Source organism: Sphaeramia orbicularis, chromosome 17 (assembly GCF_902148855.1).
Source record: "Sphaeramia orbicularis chromosome 17, fSphaOr1.1, whole genome shotgun sequence".
Lineage (NCBI taxonomy): Eukaryota > Metazoa > Chordata > Actinopteri > Kurtiformes > Apogonidae > Sphaeramia > Sphaeramia orbicularis.
The window spans coordinates 21,116,750-21,136,380 of NC_043973.1; the positions used below are offsets into that span (position 1 = coordinate 21,116,750).

At 37.6% G+C, this 19,631-nt stretch overlaps 2 protein-coding genes across 2 annotated transcripts; both read right to left on the reverse strand.

The window, feature by feature from the left end:
• Nucleotides 1–8: 8 nt before the first annotated feature.
• Nucleotides 9–11,545, reverse strand: chrng (cholinergic receptor, nicotinic, gamma). Its single transcript, XM_030160855.1, has 12 exons — nt 11,382–11,545; nt 8,900–9,036; nt 8,779–8,823; nt 8,577–8,701; nt 5,307–5,462; nt 4,194–4,291; nt 3,909–4,109; nt 3,698–3,812; nt 3,478–3,592; nt 3,085–3,352; nt 1,008–1,141; nt 9–908 (listed from the first exon to the last, which is right to left on the reverse strand). The coding sequence occupies exons 1-12, from the start codon at nt 11,443–11,445 to the stop codon at nt 687–689; spliced, it is 1,680 nt and encodes a 559-aa protein (XP_030016715.1). The 5' UTR covers nt 11,446–11,545; the 3' UTR covers nt 9–686.
• A 1,107-nt stretch (nt 11,546–12,652) lies between these two features.
• On the reverse strand, nt 12,653–19,434 carry prss56 (serine protease 56). The gene is made up of 14 exons (XM_030160142.1): nt 19,087–19,434; nt 17,524–17,682; nt 17,183–17,437; nt 16,867–17,056; nt 16,618–16,726; nt 16,351–16,507; nt 15,668–15,810; nt 15,267–15,426; nt 14,967–15,155; nt 14,647–14,838; nt 14,280–14,479; nt 13,614–14,166; nt 13,414–13,520; nt 12,653–13,296 (listed from the first exon to the last, which is right to left on the reverse strand). Exons 1-14 carry the CDS (start codon nt 19,181–19,183, stop codon nt 13,123–13,125), a joined length of 2,685 nt encoding a protein of 894 aa, XP_030016002.1. The 5' UTR covers nt 19,184–19,434; the 3' UTR covers nt 12,653–13,122.
• Between the last annotated feature and the right edge of the window lie 197 nt (nt 19,435–19,631).

Here is a 19,631-nt window from a genome sequence, read left to right on the forward strand (position 1 = left end):
TTGATAAACTCATCATTTGGTTGTAAATTCACTGAACTGTATCCATGTGTGTTCAACACCATGTTCCATCTACTGTCTCTTAACTCTTTAAAACCTGACGTGTCATCGCTGACACACCCTGCGCATATGCAGTTTGGATGGCTGTAACTCTTTCACTGTTGGTGCAATTGGAAAAATTCCATCAGTTTCTTAAACCTGAGATGTTGTGCTTTATAGACTTTATTGTGTTGATATTAATTTCAGTCATGGCTCTACTAGAAACTGGAGAAGAAGCTGTTTTGGCCGTAATATAACATGCAGTGAATTGTAAATAACTGCTAGATTTTGACAGATTTAAGTACTCCAGAAAAATGGGCAAAAGGACTCACTCATATCATATTTTCTAACCTTTTTATAGTCAAAATAATAATAATAAAAAAAGTCCAGATGGACCATTTTAGGCTTTGGGTTTAAAGGGTTAATGGCCTTACTCATAAAATCCAAAAAGTGACTAACAAACACAGCCTGGGTAATCATTTACAGCTGAATCCCAGTCATCAGGGTTACTCAGTCCTTGCGTTACATCACAAACCCACAGTGCAGACGATCCATAAATTTGGATCTTCTTCCTCCTGTGTGTCAGTCATTGCTGAAGATCACTGACGGATCCTGTTAGAATTAATCAGATGATGTGAAACGAAACGGTTTCACCCCAGGACGTCCACACCTGACGCTTTCTCTGTTAAATCAGTGACGTTGTTTACTGGAGGGAGGTACATTTTCGGATCCCCAAAAAAAGGCGAGGAGGGAGGTTGATTAAAATGGCCCATCAGAAAAATCCCAATAGTGCCAATAAAAAACACCAGCGCTATGACAATAAAGCAGACTCTGTCGATCACCCGGGCAACAAGGAACCATTCTTCATTCTCCTGGAGTTTAGAAGAGAGGGAGAATTTCATCTTTTTGCTCATTTGTCCACTCAGAGCTACATTACATTACATCACACATTAGACATCATCTCTACTTACATTTTGGAAGTTGCTCTGCTGTTTGGCTGTTTCAGCTATGTGTTTGCAGGAGGCGACACACTGTTTCAGCTCAGGAGAAGCCCTGGCCAGGCTGACACTGAGCTGCTCAGCTGAACCCCCATCCAGACCATCACCTAGACCAGGGGTGTCAAACTCATTTTAGTTCAGGGTCCACATTCAGCCTAATATGATATAAACTGGGCTGGACCAGTAAAATAATATAAATGATAGGATAAGAACTTTTGAGTAAAAAAATTAAATTCCATAATGAAAATGTTTACGTCTATGAATTGTACTTGAACATAACATGAACAAATATGAACAATCTGAAAATTCGTTAGAAAAGTAAGTGCAATGTTAACAGTATTACGGATCAGTTTATCATTTATACATGTGAATCACAACTTAGAGATCACAGTGGATCTACTAATACACAAAACATTAAATAACAGGTAGAATATTATTTATAACATTATAAATTCCACATACTTCTCTTTAGACATTTCAGATATTCACATTTTTTGTAAAAGGCTAGTCTGTAAATGTCAAAATTTTTATGTAATTTTCTAGTTTTTTATTCTAAAACAAAGACAAATTTACAGTTTTCATTATTATAGGTTATTATGATAATCTTTTACTGGTCTGATCCACTTTAGACTGAAATGACCTAAACTGATTTTAACATCCTTGACTGTTAATATCTTCAGTGTAATTTTTGCAATTCACAGATTCATCCCAGGGGCCAGACTGAACCCTTTGGCGGGCTGGATTTGGCCCCCGGGCCGCATGTTTGACACCTGTGACCTAGACAATATAAATCCTCACTGTAAATAATATATACATAAACATGTATTTTTTAATAGACCGGATCTCTGTACACATCCACTCACTGTATAAAAACTCCAATTTGCACTCTGTACATATTACAATATAAATCCACTGTAAATAATATATACATAAACATGTATTTTAATAGACTGGACCTCTGTACACATCTACCCAGTTATTCATGCTTATCATATACTATTCTCAACCCATTGTTGTCCTTGTCTCTAGTCGAATGTTTGTTTAGTTTAGGTCTATGTTTAAGTGTGTTTGGATTTATGTTGAAATTATACATCATGAGCTAAGAAAAACCGAAACCAGATTCCTTGTATGTGTTCACATACTTGGCCAATAAAGCTGATTCTGATTCTGATTCTAGATGCAAATAGGATATTTCTGTGGTCACCAGGTCAGTTTATGATCTGATGTGGACTTTAACACAGTGCAAAAACAGCACCTACTCAAAATACCGAAATATTGACAAATCCAAAATGTCTTGTATTAAGAAAAAATATCTGCTAATTTTTCTCGGCTAGATTAAATCATTTTCAATTGTCATACATTTCATCGCCCATACACTTTCTCTGTTTAGTTGTATGTAAGTATAGAAGTGAATGTATAGGCTAATGCCCCTTGGATCATTCTATGTCTATTTGTTTTTTGTTTATTTGTTTGTTTGTTTTGATGATGCCTATGTCATCATTATTTGTATTTTTATTGTTTTTTTTAATTTATAGTGAATGAGTGATGTACTGATGTTGGCTGTTTTATGTCTTGTTTCTGTCATCTGCCTAGGGATTGCAGATGAAAAGTAGTTGTTTTTACTAAGTCTGGCATATTTACATTGGTGTATTTTTAATACAGCAATGTTCATAAATGTGCATGGTCCCTATTAAATAAACCAATAAAATTAAAAAAATATATATAAAAATAAAAACTATAATAAAAGTCTTATGAAGCCAGATTAAAGCAATTTATTAAAAGCAACAAAAAATGTTTAGAGTAATATTCTTCAGTTGTAATGAGGAGAAAAGTTTGCTTCATTTGCTGGGATACAATTCACATTTCTTATAGCTTGTTGCAGTTTTAATCTGACTTTATATGTTATTAAGCCAAAGTTAGTTTTTTTTCTTATAATGTGATGACTTTGATACTTTTATTTTTCATTTTAGCACAACACAACAAGACTTCTTCTTGTTCCTGAAGTTCTTTTTTCCAGTATATACCTTGAAGTTATCTATTAAATACTCACGTAGTTTCTCTAATACAGACTTCATCAGTCCGTTCCTCTCTTTTAGTCTGGTGAACATGAGTTCAGACCGGGCCGTTCTCAGGGCGTACTCCTCTGCCTTACTGATGAGGGTCATGGAGCTGCGACGCCTGCAGGGGATCAGAAACACTCCATTCCTGTCTGTAAACTTAGTCTCACCGTTTCTGACAGTTTCTGAGGTTTTGCCTTTGTTTGGTGTCCAGGGCCGCATTTGCATCCTCAACAGCCGAGGCAGGATGTTGAGAAGGATCTGAAAAGGACAAAGGGGTAAAAGGGTGGTAAATACAACCATGTGGTGTTCCCGTGGATGTCCACTGAAGAGATAATTAAAGGAAATTCCACTTACAAAATGGCTTGGTTTGACAACAGTCTCACCTTTCGAAGTTTGTCTGTCATTATGTGAGTGTTTGGGGTTCTGAGGGATACATTAAGGACTATCACACAGTTCATCACTACCATGGTGGTCACTGACATCACAAACATCAGATACCTGCAATTAAAGGTATACTGTAGAAATCATACACACCTTTGAATCAATAATCGAAACAATCATGACATAAAGTAGAATAATCTGAAGTCTGATGTGAAATCTTACTTTCCAATAAGAGGCACTGCTTTTGAAGTCTCAGGAACTTTTTTAGCAATGAGAAAGAGGAACACAGTCTGGCCCAGAAGAGTAGCGATAGACATGGTGCACTTCTGACCACCAGCTGCAAAACCAGAACCAAAAATTAATATTCAGTCAGAGAAGTGAGGTTCAGTGTTAATGACGACAGACGAATAGAGGTGGAATAAAAAACACAGACCTTTGGCGGGTAAATAGTACACGAGCAGGCATAGGGAGGAGAAGAGCACACAAGGAGCGATGATGTTGATGATGTAGAAGAGAGGCTTTCTCTGGATGATGAGGAAGAAGACCACCTCCTGGTACTCCAGTTCATCCTTAGTGTACTGAGTGTTGATCACCTTCTTGGCCGGTCTGTGTTTGATGACCCACTCTCCGTTCTCTAAAAACACCAATGTTATTCTCCTTTTATTGAAGAGGAGAGTTGATTCTGCATTTTATAGGGGGTTGTATGTCACTGTTATACCTGTGAAAGCTTCCGGATCGATATCAACCCACTCCAACGTGTGGTTATCCTCCTCCTTGAGAACAAGCTCGATCTCATTGGCGCTGTAGGTCTGAGAACTGTACACAGAAATACAACAAATATATGGTTCCTCACCATCACCATCACCATCACCATCATCATCATCTACCCATTTACACAAGACAGCGAGGTAAAACGATAACAAGACAAAAGGAGACATTGTTCCCAGTTTGGCTTGATGGGAGTTTTTTTATTTTGTTTTTGTTTTTCTTTCTCTTCTTTGGAGTCATGTACTGTAAACAAGCTTATGAAAATCTTTGTTCTTAACTGACAATACAACTCTACACCTTTTGAGGAGTTGTTTAGTTGTGTACAATGGTATTATGTCACTAATCTAATTCTAATTTACAGTTAGTAATGCATAATTTTTTTTTTATCATTGCATTGTATATGTAGAATATACAGGTGCATCTAAAAATATAGATCGTAGAAAGGTTAATTTTTTCCTCATAATTTAATTCATACTATTAAACTTTTGTGTATTTTATACTCATTATCACTTTTTTACTTTAATGCTTATACCTCATAAAAATAAAAAATCCAGTAGTTCAAATTATGCAACATTTCCTAATATTCCTAAAAAGAAAAGTATTAATAACACAAAAATAGTAAGTTTCACTTTCAGAAATAAATAATAAAAAATATTTTTTCTGAGCTGCACCTAAAGTTTTCCTTTTCTGCTGTCAGTTTGCAGTTTTGAACCTACACAGTTATAACATGTTATAACTTCAATCTTAATTAAATCTATACTGAATATTTGTCAAAAGTATTACAATGTTTGCTTTAGGTTGTGGGAATTTTTCACACTTAGTATGTGATGCTTTATTTAAAAATCAATCAAAACTCAATCAATTACTAATATGCAGTAATTACAATAATTATATTACTTTCTACATTTGTAATTTCAGTTGTATTTGTACTTTCCACTGTGCACTTTTGTAAAATAAACTCCCCAGAATGAAAAGGATAAAGACGACCAGCGTTTGGGTAGAAATGTGATTCCATAGGGTGTTTCCATTTCTTGTACCATTATCTGACCATATTTCTACTCACCGAAATACCAAGGTGCAGTTCTGCCAGTCAAAAGGAAAGTAGTTGACAGTGATGCTGCAGGCGCTGCGGTAGATGGCCGGAGGCAGCCAGTACACACAGCCGTTAGGAGACACAAGAGCATTGCAGTAAAGCGCTACCTCAAACCGTCCATCCACACTGCAAAGAAATCACAGCAGAAGGAAAAGGTCGTTGATGCACTGTATTTGTATTATATATATTGTATTTGTGTACATGGTATAATGCACCTGGGAGATGTATTCAGATCCTTAAATAAAACTACAAATGCCTACTGTAAAAATACACCACAACAAGTAAGTTTAGGTTAAAATAGTTGTTATGCATTAAAATAGTCCCCGTCAGTATTTAACTATAATATATGATGATAATGTTTTTGATGCATTCATGTATATCTTACTTATTACTGCTGTAGATGGACTAGTTTATATACTGCTGGAGTGTTTAATCTACAGCAGTGTATCATAGATAAAATCAACATATATTTGTCTTTTCACAGCGTATTTATTTGTTGTGTGTGAGATCCATTTATTTCCAAAAAGCTAACTTCTAACCCTTTATAGGGCACTCATAGAAATACTCTGAAACTCAAAATTTCAACCTTAGTGTGTTATTTGGGGACATAACTAGAATGTATTGCTTTTGTGAAATTTAAAAAAAAATGTTATGTTGAAAATAAAGGTCAGTGAAGTTACCATATTTGGTTCTTTACCCATAAGTGGCAAAACAAACAAACAAACAAAAAAAGCCAGTATATATACAAAATACAAGAAACACACATGTAAGGTAAAAAGAACATCACTTTTTGAGTATTACAACAACATAAATGCTGATCCAGACACCTGCCAACATATACATTATCAGTTTAAACATCATTCTTTACATTAGTACCATTACTTCATAGTACCTATAAGCAGGTACACTCACTGTTCATGCAGAGGTGGACCTTACAGACCCTGTAGACCACATTAGACCTGAGATTATTGTGTCACTGTCCTCACTGTAACTGTTGCATTCACTGTCTTGGAATGTGTGTGTAAATTACCAAAAATAGTCACTTGCCCTAGCCCCAGTTCTGAAATCAGCCTAGTTTCTCTCTGTTATATTTTTTAACCAAACCAGGACAGTTTTGAATAGTTACCATCAAATATGAATTTATCATATATGTAAAAAATCCGCACATTTCGAGATTTGTTGTTTTTATTGATTAGATTAGATTAGATTACATTAGACTTTATTGATCCCACAACGGGGAAATTCAATTGTCAAGGCAGGAAGAGAATAAAGTGCAAGAAAAAGTGTGCACGCATAAAGATAGTGCAAAAAACAAAATAGTGCAAGAAAAACAAACTATAAAATTAAAAAAGAAATAATAGTAATAAAAACTAAAAACTACACAGACTATGCACATATATGGACCTGGCCAAGGAAAGCAACATAGTGAGAAAGCACTGTGCAGCAATACTAATCATTCCATATCTGTTTTTAAAAATTTATTTAGCAGCAACCATAATGACTCAAATTGTAGGTCTAAGCAAGTACTTTAACATGCCATTAAGGAATAATAACCAAATATTTAATAAAAACATGAATTTATCATCACTGACAAAGTAACAGAGTGAGGAAATATATACAGCAGTTATTCAAGGTTTGGAAAAAATAAAAGTGCTGTTCCTCAAGGAAAGTGCAAATATTTAGCAGACCACACTTTCTTCATATATGAGAGTACATTATATCCAAAAATGAAACTGATATCATTTTTATTTTAGTTTTAAAAGACATTAATTCATGGTAACAGAGTGAGAATCCAAAAAAGTAAGAGTGAGGTGTGTGTGATGCGCCACAATAACAATCAAAGCTTTTATTGGAATACTGACAAAATTATCAGTCTTTGGTGACATATGTTTCATTACTATATTCAATACACATCTTTCTACTGTTTTTTTTTTTTTTTAAATAATAATTAACATTCAAAATCATTATAGTATTTGATTATTATGAAATATAAGATTAGACACAGGCATACTGTATATATTGAACATATTTATTTACATTCTGAGTTTGTGCTGTATACATTCATTTACAACCTTTACTGTTCTAAATTTACACCGTATTCTCATATATTTTCTTATTTACCCAGTTGTAATTCAGGCACAAATTAAATAAACACAGTTTTAGAAACAAGAAATATATGTCTTTCATGCTGAGTAATCAAAATATTGTTTTAGAGAAAAAAGAAACTGACCCTGATGTTCACTTTCACTTGTCCAGGCCCGTATACAACAGTGTAATTGTAAAAAGTCAGACAGTACAGATGAGATGGAGTACAGATGAGGTTACACAGGTTACACTGGTGGAGGTTACACTATTGTGTTGCTGATCAGTAAATGAACTGTGATCTGAAAAAACTGTCAGACAAATGTAATGGATTAAAAAGCACAAGGTTTACCTCTGTGTTGTAGTTAGAGGAAGTGTAAAAGTGTATTAAATGGAAATACTTGGCACTGCTTATTTAACATTTGCAGTCCCTGCCACTATCAGTATACTGCAGTGTTTTTCAACCTTGGGGTTAGGACCCTACATGGGGTCACCTGGAATTCAAATGGGGTATCCTGAAATTTCTAGTAGTTGATTAAAACAAAACAAAACAAAACAAAACAAAACTCACTAATAAAAAATATACGGTGAGTTGAGAGAGACAATCCCAATACATAAAAGACATGACAAACTGAAGTTGAAACTGAAGCACTGTGGTACTGTTTATCTGTCAAATGTTCATTGTGTTTAAGATGCTGCAGCTCTTTCATAATTTATAGTTTGAGTTCTTGTTTGTTCAGTATTAATTTGCAGCCTTGTAAATACAAGCTGGACTGACTGTACATATCCTGACCAAGGAAAATAAAATTCTCACTTTGTGCAGTAATCTACACCTGGCTTTTCTGCCTCCATCCAGAATAATATACAATATATAGACTAAATGTTATCTAAAATTCATGTTTATTTGCAACATAACATAGCAAACTATTACAGGATCAAAAACAAATTAATTTTATCAAAAAAAAAAAGTCTCAATTTTGAATGTCAGGGGTTGCCAGAAATTTGTGACGTTAAAATGGGGTTATGAGCCAAAAAAGGTTGGGAACCACTGGTATATTGTTTGTTTATGTTGTTTTAGATTATGTACTTTATGTTCTATTTCTCACCATGAATCAGCTTCATTTGTAAAGATGTGGAGGTGGATGGAAGGACACTCACTTGTTCTCCAGGATTACATCAGGCAGCCAAATGCTTTTGGATGGGACACGTAGCTCAGAGGTGATGTTCCCATACAGAGCTGACCTCGGTGGTTGGTCCCACCTGAGTCTGTAGTCACACCAGTTCTACAAACACAAACAGCTCATATTTGTACCACATCTATCAAATACCATCAAAACACATATGTTATGTGTTAGGTTACCATTTCTATCCAGACACTGGTCGTCAGAGCTTCCTCCTTTTCATTCTATGGAAAGATGGTGATTGATTTTAGAACTTGTTTTTTCATATATCAGTCATAAACTCAGAGGTCAGATACACACCAGAGAGATCAGGTTGGTGAGGGTCATCTTGATGTAGACCTGGGTTATGTCCCCACTCTTCTCCATGGGCCGCACATTCTTGTTGTAGCCTTTCATCAAATCTTTAAAAAGTTCACCTTCGAGGTTGACTGCTGAGGCTGCAAATGAGCCACAAAAAAAGATGAAAAAAAAAAGGCAGCATGATTATTTACTTACAGAATGAGAAAACTGAGAAAAAACATATTTATACATACTACAGGCAAACTTGATTGGAAAAAAAAAAAAAAAAGAAATGAAAAAAGAAATATTTTTTCATGTTTTACTTCTCCATAATGTGTAGCAACAGGGTCTGATAGTGGTTGTAATGAAATTATTTAAATATTAAAAAATTCAAAAAGTTCCTATTGGTCAGGTCCCACTATTACGGAACTTACAGTTTTTCAGGCTCCTGTTTGATTTCCTGATGAAGGCTTGAAGCCGAAACGCGTAGAAGTGTTTTTTAGGTCTAGATTTGACCATGTCATGGTAATAAGGGCATTTTAATGTTTAAAGAGAGTGCCTTAGAGTTTTTCTTCCAGTTTGGTATCTACTTATAATTCAAATATTATAGAAGTTTTGTATTTTAGTCCAACATTTAGAAGAAAACATGATTTCCATCACACCACAAAAAAAAAGTGTTTTTCAGACAAAATTCCCAACATAAGTCATATTTCCCATATCTATAGATACTCACTCTTTTTGTAGGATGGAGTTTGTTTCCATTAAAAATAAATAATTCATTCTTTGCGTTCATTATTTTTTAAGCAATTACTCGTGACAGAAATAACAGACCAAGCTAACAATTTGTTTATTTAGTAATTTACTGTAGAAATGGTGGATATGTTTAACTAGCGTCTAAAATTAGTTATAGCACAGTTTTACTGGAGACAAGATCAAACACATAATAATAAAATGTGAAACAGGAATCAACATTAATTCAGAAGTTTTCAGCCTGATATTTGTGAATAACAGTAGAACAGACACAGCCTAAAAGCAGAAGTCTGGCCTAACGGATCCAATATATTCAAGTTTATTGGGAGTATTAATTCCATGTATAGCTGTAATCAGAAGTTACTTAGATGGTCAAACTGACATAGAGAAGGAGTTGGGCCTGGACATATCTTTATTCTTTATTTAAGGATCCCCATTAGTGTCTACCAAAGTAGAGACTATTCTTCCTGGGGTCCATTCCCAGTATTAAAGTATTGCAATTTATACATTTACAAAACACATAGACAGACAGAACAAACATGGTTACATTGATTTAGCATTGTTTCATTATTGATAAAAGATTTGTTTTACAAACACCATGATTACTTCCCAATATAAAGATATTACAATTGGTCTGAGGATGTTTGAGATTAAATTTATAAATTCAAGATCCTGGTGAGAGTTCTGATTGAGGAGTATAATAAAATACATTGTGACCCTTAAGATAATTCATAGGGTTTTCAGGGACAGAATCAGTGCTGGTGTGGAGGAAGAATGGCTGAGAGTTGTCATATAATCTGGGTTTGTTTTACTACACATTGATGGAAATAAGGAACATTTTTTGACTACAATAATTGGACATGGTATAGACAACCCCCCCCCCCCCCATTAAAAGAGGGCTGGATTATAGTTGTTATACAATACAAGTTTGGAGAAACTGACAAGCCTGTATTTACCATATACTGTCAACTGTACTAGATACTATACTGGAAGAAATGGATTATACACAATATGACTAAACTCCATACATGCTCATGAAATGTAACCTGAAAAACTAGAAATCCTAGTGAGTGGCCTGTACTAACATTTACATTAACTTGTTAATGTATAAAGGAAAAAAAAATCTAATACATGTTACTTCAATTATGTGGATAAAACAGTTACAACATTCTGTAATTATTTAACATGGTCTGCAACTTATGCCATTGAAAGTAAAGTAAAAAAATAAAAATTACAGAATTGTGGAATCAAAATGTTGGTGTACATCCAAATATACTCTTTCTTTCTTTCTTTCTTTCTTTCTTTCTTTCTTTCTTTCTTATAAAAAATGTAATATAATTATATATAATTTTTGACCCCATCATAGTTTGTTGTTTTGTTTTGTTTAAAACCACAACACTCCAGGTGTAATTCAAGTCAAATTCAAGATATGTTTGATAAAAGTTTAACTGTAATCATCTTATCTACTGTTTTTGGGTTTACGATGCCTGGTTGAGTTTAAATTTAGTGTTTTTCAACTTTATAGTCCAGTTTAACACACAAATAATAAATAAAGAAGTTAAAGTTGCATTACTCATTACATTTTTAAATAATTATTTTTACATTACACTTTAATTATCAAAGCTGCCTTCTTCACACAGTCCAAGAGTCACAACTGAAACTGCCACAGTTCAGTCAACTTATTTTACCACTTTAAACCCAACATGCCAACACTGTACCAACATGACAGTGAGTTTTAAGACAGCTATCCTACCTGTTGCAGAAATCATCAACAGCCTGATGAAGACTGACAGAGGGAATGGACGTCCAGAATCCATTGGCGTGCGTTTGAGCTGCAGTCTGAGACAGAGCTATGATCTCTAATCTGACGCACACAGACACTTATTGTCTGGTCACTAGCAGTCAGTCAGTGTGTGTGTCACCATGTGTGTGTTTCCTAGCAGAAGTTAGGGCATGGCCTGATGGGACTGAGGTTTAGGAGAAGGGTTGAGGGGGGGGGGGGTAGATAATTGTTTGGGTTAAATACAAGAGTGTATTTCCAGAACGGCATTGCCAGCTGTCACAACAACACATACACATTCACATATATATACACACACTGGGCAACATGACTCACGACACACATTGTAGCTGCTCACCAGTGTTAAGGTACACCAGCAATCACACACTGTGCCGTAATTCTGTTCAGAGCAGCTGGTATTGTCATTCAAGCCTCAATGTGGACAAAATAAAACAAGTCATGGACGCTTCATGGCGATATTTAGCACAAGCGTGATCTATAAAAAGCTAGTTAAAAGCTTTTTCCATTAGAAGTACCTCACTCTGTGGGTATTGTGTTCTTTACAATGGAAAGACTACAGTGAGATTAATAGGGAGACAGCAGCAGCAAAAATCTGTGTGTGTCTGCAAGCAGGAATAAAAAAAGATGCACAGTAGACAAGGAAACAGGTGATGAGGGTTGTCCATTTACAGCACCCCTCTGTGATGACTGACCGGACCCTGTTAGCAGCAGTTTAAGTGCTACTTCAAACTTGTTACTGCCACAGTTTGGCACACCTCCCGCATAATCCAGGAACAGGAATGTAGTAAATATGTTACATAAGAAATATGTGTGTTTATTCAGCTGTTACACTATACAATATACACCCTATTTAGCATGGATTATAAAAACTACCAATGAGTAAGGGGCTATCAGGAAATGACTTTGTTCACTCATGTTTGGGGTCTTGTTACAATTCCCCATCCTGGAATAAGACAGAAGAAGGCAAGGAGGTAGGACACGGAGCAGCTGCTGTGTTGATGGGAAAGCTTGCACAGAAAGGGTCAGAGGACCCAGGTCAATCTGAGGCCACAGGGGGAATAATCAGCAAGTCTGGAGCATATGCTTGTGTCAGAAAAACTGCTCTGCTGTGAATACTGCAGGATTAACAGCATAGCTGTCAGCTAATTTGGATGTCTCACATCATATGTACAGTATGGAATACATAAGTACAGATTATCACAACAACCAATACCCCATATAATATAGCATTCATAGCAATTTTATTTATATATATTATTTATTTATTTTTTTTACAAAAATACAAATGTTCTCTCTATACAAATAAATATAGTATGAATAAAGATAACATGAATAATATATACAGACTGTGATTCACAAGAGGCTCAACCTTTGCAAAAGGCAATATGACGACATGAATAACTTATCATTTTGTACAGATTTATAAGTTAGACGAGGCTGCATCTCCAACCACATAAAAAGTGTGGGGTGTGAAAGACGGTCAGAAGTTGGACTGATACATTCATAGTTATTATTGATCCAAAGTCAGATGGGGAGAATGCTTCAAACAAATGCCTTTCACAGGAGACGACAGCAGAGTAAAGTTTTTGTGTGTGTGCGTTTAATGTGCGTCTCTCTGTTTTGACATATCCAGTTCTGATGACGGTTTTTCTGATGATCTTCAAACTTATCATCTGTTATTGTACAAAAAGGGCTAAGTCTTAAGGGCCTCCAGTGCCAAAGCAATTATCCTTGGTGCACTGCGGTAGAACGACTCATTCTCCAGGCCCACCAGACTGTAGAAGGTTAAAGGCCGTCCTCCTACTACTGCTCTCACCCGGGCCTGGTAGAGTCCTCGCTCATTCTTGGAACTCAAATCAACCAACACCTGAAGAAAAGACCAAAGAAGATCAGAATATCATCAGAAAGGAAAATTCTAAGAATTGATCATTTTATATAACTGAACATGTGGTTCCATTTTTCTCCACAGTTAAAGTTTATTTACCTCTTGGAAGGTCATGCGTAAATTCCTGTTAGGGATGTTTAAGACCCACTGGTAAGAGTCTCTGACTTGGCTGACCTGCTGTGCAGACTCTCTTACTCCAGGACAAACTAAAAAACAGAAAACACATTTATAAAAATACTTGCAACATTTTAAAATGGCAAAATGTTCATTGAAATCTCTATTATAGGTGTGAGACATACCTTTACCACTGGTCGCAGGTGTCTGCCTCTTGCGTAGAAGGCTTCTGTACTTTCTGTGAAGACTCAACGGCTTGACTGCTTGCACAGTTTGTTTGGCTTCAGTATTCAACTCTGTGTGAGAATCGTCAGAGACAGGCTGGACCACAGTCGTTACTGGAGAAGATGATACTGATGAATCTTCTGTGCTTTCAGCAAAAGTAAAATCCTCTGATGTTTCACTCCACATTACATCAGGTGACTCCTCTTGGCTGGAGTCATTTTGTGAGTCATCTTCTGTGATACTATTGTCTTGTGTTATTTTCTCCATTTCATTCATCAGAGCTGCTACAAGTGACCAAGGCTGTTGGGGCTCCTGGGGGGAGGATGGACTGCTGTCGACATCTGCTCCACTGGAAGACGTTGGAAAAGTGGATGTGTCAGGAGACTCCTCCTTTAGGTAAGACACGTCCAAGTGCATGATGGGAGGGGCAGCTTTGGACTTTAGTTTGGAGCGCAGAGCTACGATAACAGATTCATATTGTCTCTCCAGCTTATGAACCAAGGAATCCTGTACCTGTAGATGTTACGTGAAAGCACAGTAAACATTAGGTTCATATGACAGTACAGAATGAGTATAGAAGGGGATATACTGCAATTCAGTGTTCTCTGTCTTCTCTGTAGACGTACCTGTAAGAACAGAGCTTTCTCTCTCTGTAATGTGGCTGAAGTGTGTGTGGGTGTTTCACTGTGTTGTTCGTCCACGTCCTCAGCCATGCTACGCAGGTATTTCTCCCAGTCCTCCACTGAGGGGCCCACCTCTCTGAAAAAGGAGGGACGAGCTGGTGTAGGATCCTGATCATCTGGCTCCACAGCTCCACCTAGCTGTTCTGAAAGTAATAAATCACCTGTTATAAATACCAACAGAAAAACAGTCTAATCCATTACACATTAACACATTATTTCAAATGATTTCATGGGAATTTTTGTGGATGAGAAATTTACATATCTGCTGCTCTGACAGAAGATTGAATAATACCATGTCCTAGGTGTGTACCTGTAATCTTTGTGAGATCATAGCTTGAACTCAGATCCCTCCTTTCTCTGGTGTGAATGAAAGCTGTATTGTAGATGTGCTCGACCAGCTGAGGCAGAGTTTGGGTAAAGAAGGTCAAGTCAACTTTGTCCCTGATGTAGTCCTCAGCCCTCTGAAGTAAATCCAACAGAGTTTGCAGGAAGGAACGCAGCTCTGTAGGGCAGAAGAAATCCGCATAAGTAGGAAACATGTACTGTATATTTGACTTCTAAAGTTGAATTTAAGGTTTTGCTCTATTTGCATGAGGTTAATAGGGCCAAAATTTGAAAAGCTGTACTTACGACATTTCTTAAAGCGAGTAAGGCACTTGTCCTCAGCTATTCTGCTGCAGGCGCTGGCAGACTGACCAGGAGGACACGTCAGGGTGTAGAAGTGACAAAGTGAGCTGAACTCTGCCTTTTGCTCATCTTCAGTCATTTCTGTTGTCTTCAAAAGCTCTGAACATGTTGGCTCCCGGCTCCCAAATGACTCTTAAAAAAGATCAGCACAAATATTTATAATATATGACTTGTGAATCATTGGAATATTTAACATCAAAGTTGCTCCAAAAAGCTACTGTTTTAATGTTGTTTGAAACTCACTCTGTATCTCTGCCTGAATCCAGTCAGAGAAAGCAGAGACCCGGGTGTAGACTCCGGGTTTGCCTTTCTCTCCACAGCCATCGCCCCAGGAGGTGATGCCGTAGAGCTGAAACCTGCCCGAGATTCTGTCTTGATAGATCAGGGGTCCTCCGGAATCACCCTACAGTAGGCAGAAAGACAAAATATAATCTCATTTAAAAAATACTTCATTGTCATCAGTGTTCCAAAAAGTGTCAGAAACAAAGTAAAGTACCTATTTTTTTTCTTTTTTTTCATATATGTAAAATAAATGAATAAATAAATAAATAGTAAGTAAGGAGGATGCTGATAATGCATGCTGACTCAGTGATAAGTGTTCATCACGTACAACTATCATTTAGTTATTTATGTGTTCTACTCACCTGACAGGAGTCAATGCCTCCAGAGAGATACCCAGCACACAGCATAGTGTTGGTCACCTCTTCTTTGCCGAAGGCACTTTTACAAGTACTCTGAGGCAGTAGTGGCACTTTGGCTTCCATTACTACATCAGCAGATGGGCCATCTGCACAGAAAACACACAGGAATATAAACATTTAAACTCAACGAGGTTTTGGTATCATCGCATTATATAAATATTTAGATAAAAACCAAATTTCAGATTTTTCTCTTTACATTTTTTCATTTTCACTCATGTGGTTTTTCTATCTTTCTTTCTCTCTGTGATTGCTTGTTATATGTTGCTGCAGTTAACTGTGAAATTTCCCCATGGGGGGGGGGATAAATAAAGTCTTATCTTATCTTATCTTATCTTATCTTATCTTATCTTATCTTATCTTATCTTATCTTATCTTATCTTATCTTATCTCATCTTAAAGAACAGAACAGTGATAGAAATCCAGTCAATAATAGGGCAGCAAAATGTCAAGCAAAGATGCATTTTTTTGCCAATTCGAGATCTGTGTGTCAGCTAACCATTTAAGCTTGCTTATGAATTTTATATTACATCTAAACACCTTATATTATACCTTACATATTATACACCTTATAATATACCAACAAACTAAAAACAGGAAACTAAATTGTGTGCATGTCTTCAACTCACTCTCATAGAGGGTGCCCCAGCCTGCAACCAGACATGGGCTGCCAGTGGGGGGTTCCATGCCAGAAGGAAGACACACAGGGGTGACGTGTTCAGAAAGGACCACTGGAGATGTCAGCTCCACCAGAGCTATGTCATTATTAAATGTCTTTGGATTGAACTGTGGGAAAAGAAGTGAGATGGTGACTGACTGAGACATCATGTGACAGGTAAAGTATTGTAAGGCAAGGGTTTGTGAAGCACACTGGACAATAGTTAATAGTAAAATACCTTAGGATGAGGGATGATGCGATTGACTTTGAGAACCTGCTCATCAGGATCAGTCTTGGTGATGTCAAACTCCCCCACTACAGCCGTCCAATAACTTTCACTACGGCTCCTACAAAAACGTAATCAGAGGCAATTTTGTGTGAGAGAAAACTATTAAATGATGACAAATTATGTGCAGTAACCACATAATAGACAACACAAGGACTTAGTTACATTTATTATTAATAGTAGAATACAATGATCATTTACCCAGCAAAACAATGGGCAGCTGTGACCACCCAGGAGCTGTCCACTAAGACCCCTCCACACATCAGGCCACCGTCGAGCTTCAGATTCACCAGCCAGGGCCAGCTGCCTGGAGGGGCAGGTGAGCCACCCACAATCCTGAAGCGAGGCTGCGTGACATTTTCTACTGTAGATGACCTCTGACCACACACTGCTGCTGGGACAAACACTGTATCAGTAATGCAATGCATTGTTTTTCTTTTGTTTTTTTGTCAAAATCATACATTTCTTATGGATTTCCACAAATGTTATTGTCAGTAAACTGTATTTACCAGCTCACCTTGTGCATGTGTTTGTGTAACAGGTTCCAGGTTCTGCATTGTGTTTAGCAGGCTGCACTGAAGGACACGGGCACTGCAGCTCTCACCCATGATCCTGATGCAGCCCTTCTTATCCACATCCAGAGGCTGGCAGCGATGCTGGTAGTACGCACAGGCCTGACTGAGAGCCCAACTGCGCTCTGCTTCATTCTGAAGTTTCTGGGCCTTACTGATCACATCACAGCTAGGCTCTGTTAAAGCACTGCCAGGAGATGCTGTTGAGGAAAAATAGGAGATCTAAGACTTCAGGATGTAGTAAAAAAGCATAGTGTTAAAGTGTTGAGAGTGTTACTGTACTTACAGCAGGACCCTGACTGTTGACCACAGTCCTGAAACAGACAGGGAACACAGCCCCTGCAGCCAGCTTCAGCCCGACTCCTGTCAGAAGATGCACGATCTAGAGCAGAAAGGGCACTAGTCATGGCTGCCTCTAGAACCACAGTGCCACGATCAGACAAAGCTGCAGAGGAGAACAGCAAAAAGAAAGAACAAAACACATTTTAAATTAATGGGAGATGAACTATGGAAAAAGAAGAGGTGCCATGCAGAGGAAGACACAACTTCATAAAGTCAAGTATCTGTACCAGCCAGTGCTGATAGGACTTTGCTGAATATCACAAAAATACACTTTAAACACTATAACACCATATAAATGTGCCCAATAGTAAGGACATGGAAGTCTTTGTACAGTGGTAGGTATGAACTAAAGATGCTTTTTGGTACATGTGTGAGTAGCCCACTTTTTCTCATGCTGTTCTTTCAGCTCATTGGCAGTGTGTTAGGGAGGCTAACTCACGCTCAGGGTGCTGGTGAGGCTTCTACAGACATACTTCAATAGTGCCGCCAGCCCTACAGCCCCCCTCTGTGCCGCACAACATCACAGGATAGGCCACTAACAACAACAATGCTGATTGAAGACTTAATTAGAAGGCCAGGGCTGAGCGGGCAAAGGCTGGGGAGCAGGGACAGGCCCTAGGGGCACGGGCTGGCAGCCCTGGGGCGGCTGGGACCCCGAGTCCCTTGTTCTGAACACTCCAAACACACACCGCCATCACCACTGCTTGTATGAAGGCTCTGCTGTAATAAGTACTTCAACCAGAGAAGGCCGGAGGTCCCTCATCAGTGTGCTCTACAATTGCGGCAGGACTGAATCAATGGACACGTTCTGCCATTCAGAAAAATGCTGTATTCAACTAACCATGAGAAGTAGTCTGGACTAGCACCTCAACACATTTTTGGTACTTACAATGAATCAGCGTCACTGATGTGTGTAAAAAAAAAACTCAAATGGGTCTCAGAGTATTACCAGATATTTTGTTTTCTTAACTCCAAACAAGTTTTTTAGCACATGAAGCACCACAGCATCAACACGTATGTTAGATTGCAAATGTGCAAATTAATAATTATTGTCATTGACTTAATGTCTATAATTCAGGTCACAGTTCAACGTTAATGTTAAGTGCAGCACATTTTCCTTTTGTATTAGAAAGATATCAGAAACATCCATGATTGACAACATGATGTGTCAAGTGCAAAATCATAGTGAAATCATCAAAACAACTGTATAGACTCTTTTATTTACTCAAATCTATTACATATATTTTTATTCTATTATTGTTGTTTTTACCCCATTATAGGGCATTATAGCTTTTTAACTACTGTTATTTTACACCCCTGTTTTTGAACGGAATCTCACTTCTCAAGTAATTCATATAATTTTACTGAGTGAATTCTACCAAGCAAAAATAAACATCTAGAGTCTTGAAAAAAAGATGTTGTGACAAGGTGTCATATATTTCATACTACAGCCTCTGACAGGTGCTGGTCTAAATATGGATTATCAAAATATATGAGCAAGCCTTACCTTTAAGTGCACTCTGGGGCATCTTGTAGACCTCTCTACCAGTTGGTGCTCCCAACAAAAAGTCGAGCCCTGTAAGCAGCAGTGATAGCAGCAGCATGGTGTCAGAACATTAGACCTCCACTCCTCTGTGACAACAGGTGGGCAGGTAGGAGACACACGGGGGGACCAAGGAGGATGCACAGGTGCTAGAGATGAGTCTATCCTCTGTTGCCCTCTCTGTGTCCACGTCCTTGTTGTCTGGTGGTTCTCTGCGATCGGTAACTGTCTCCCTCCTCCTGACTCTCTGGGCTCTCTCCCACACTGTGGTGCAGGGCATCTGTCTGTAAGTTTACTTAGAGGAACAATAGGTCTCTGGAGTGGTCCCTGGTATATATAGAGTCCCCAGGGGAAGACCAGTAGGAGGGGGGAGAACAGGAAAGAGAGAGGGACAGGGAGGGAGGAGGGAGAAATGCTCCCATGGCCAATACACAAACAGATGAATTCATTAAGACTGTGACAGCAAATCGGGCACAACTTGCCAAGGCTGGACATCACAAAGAGGTTTG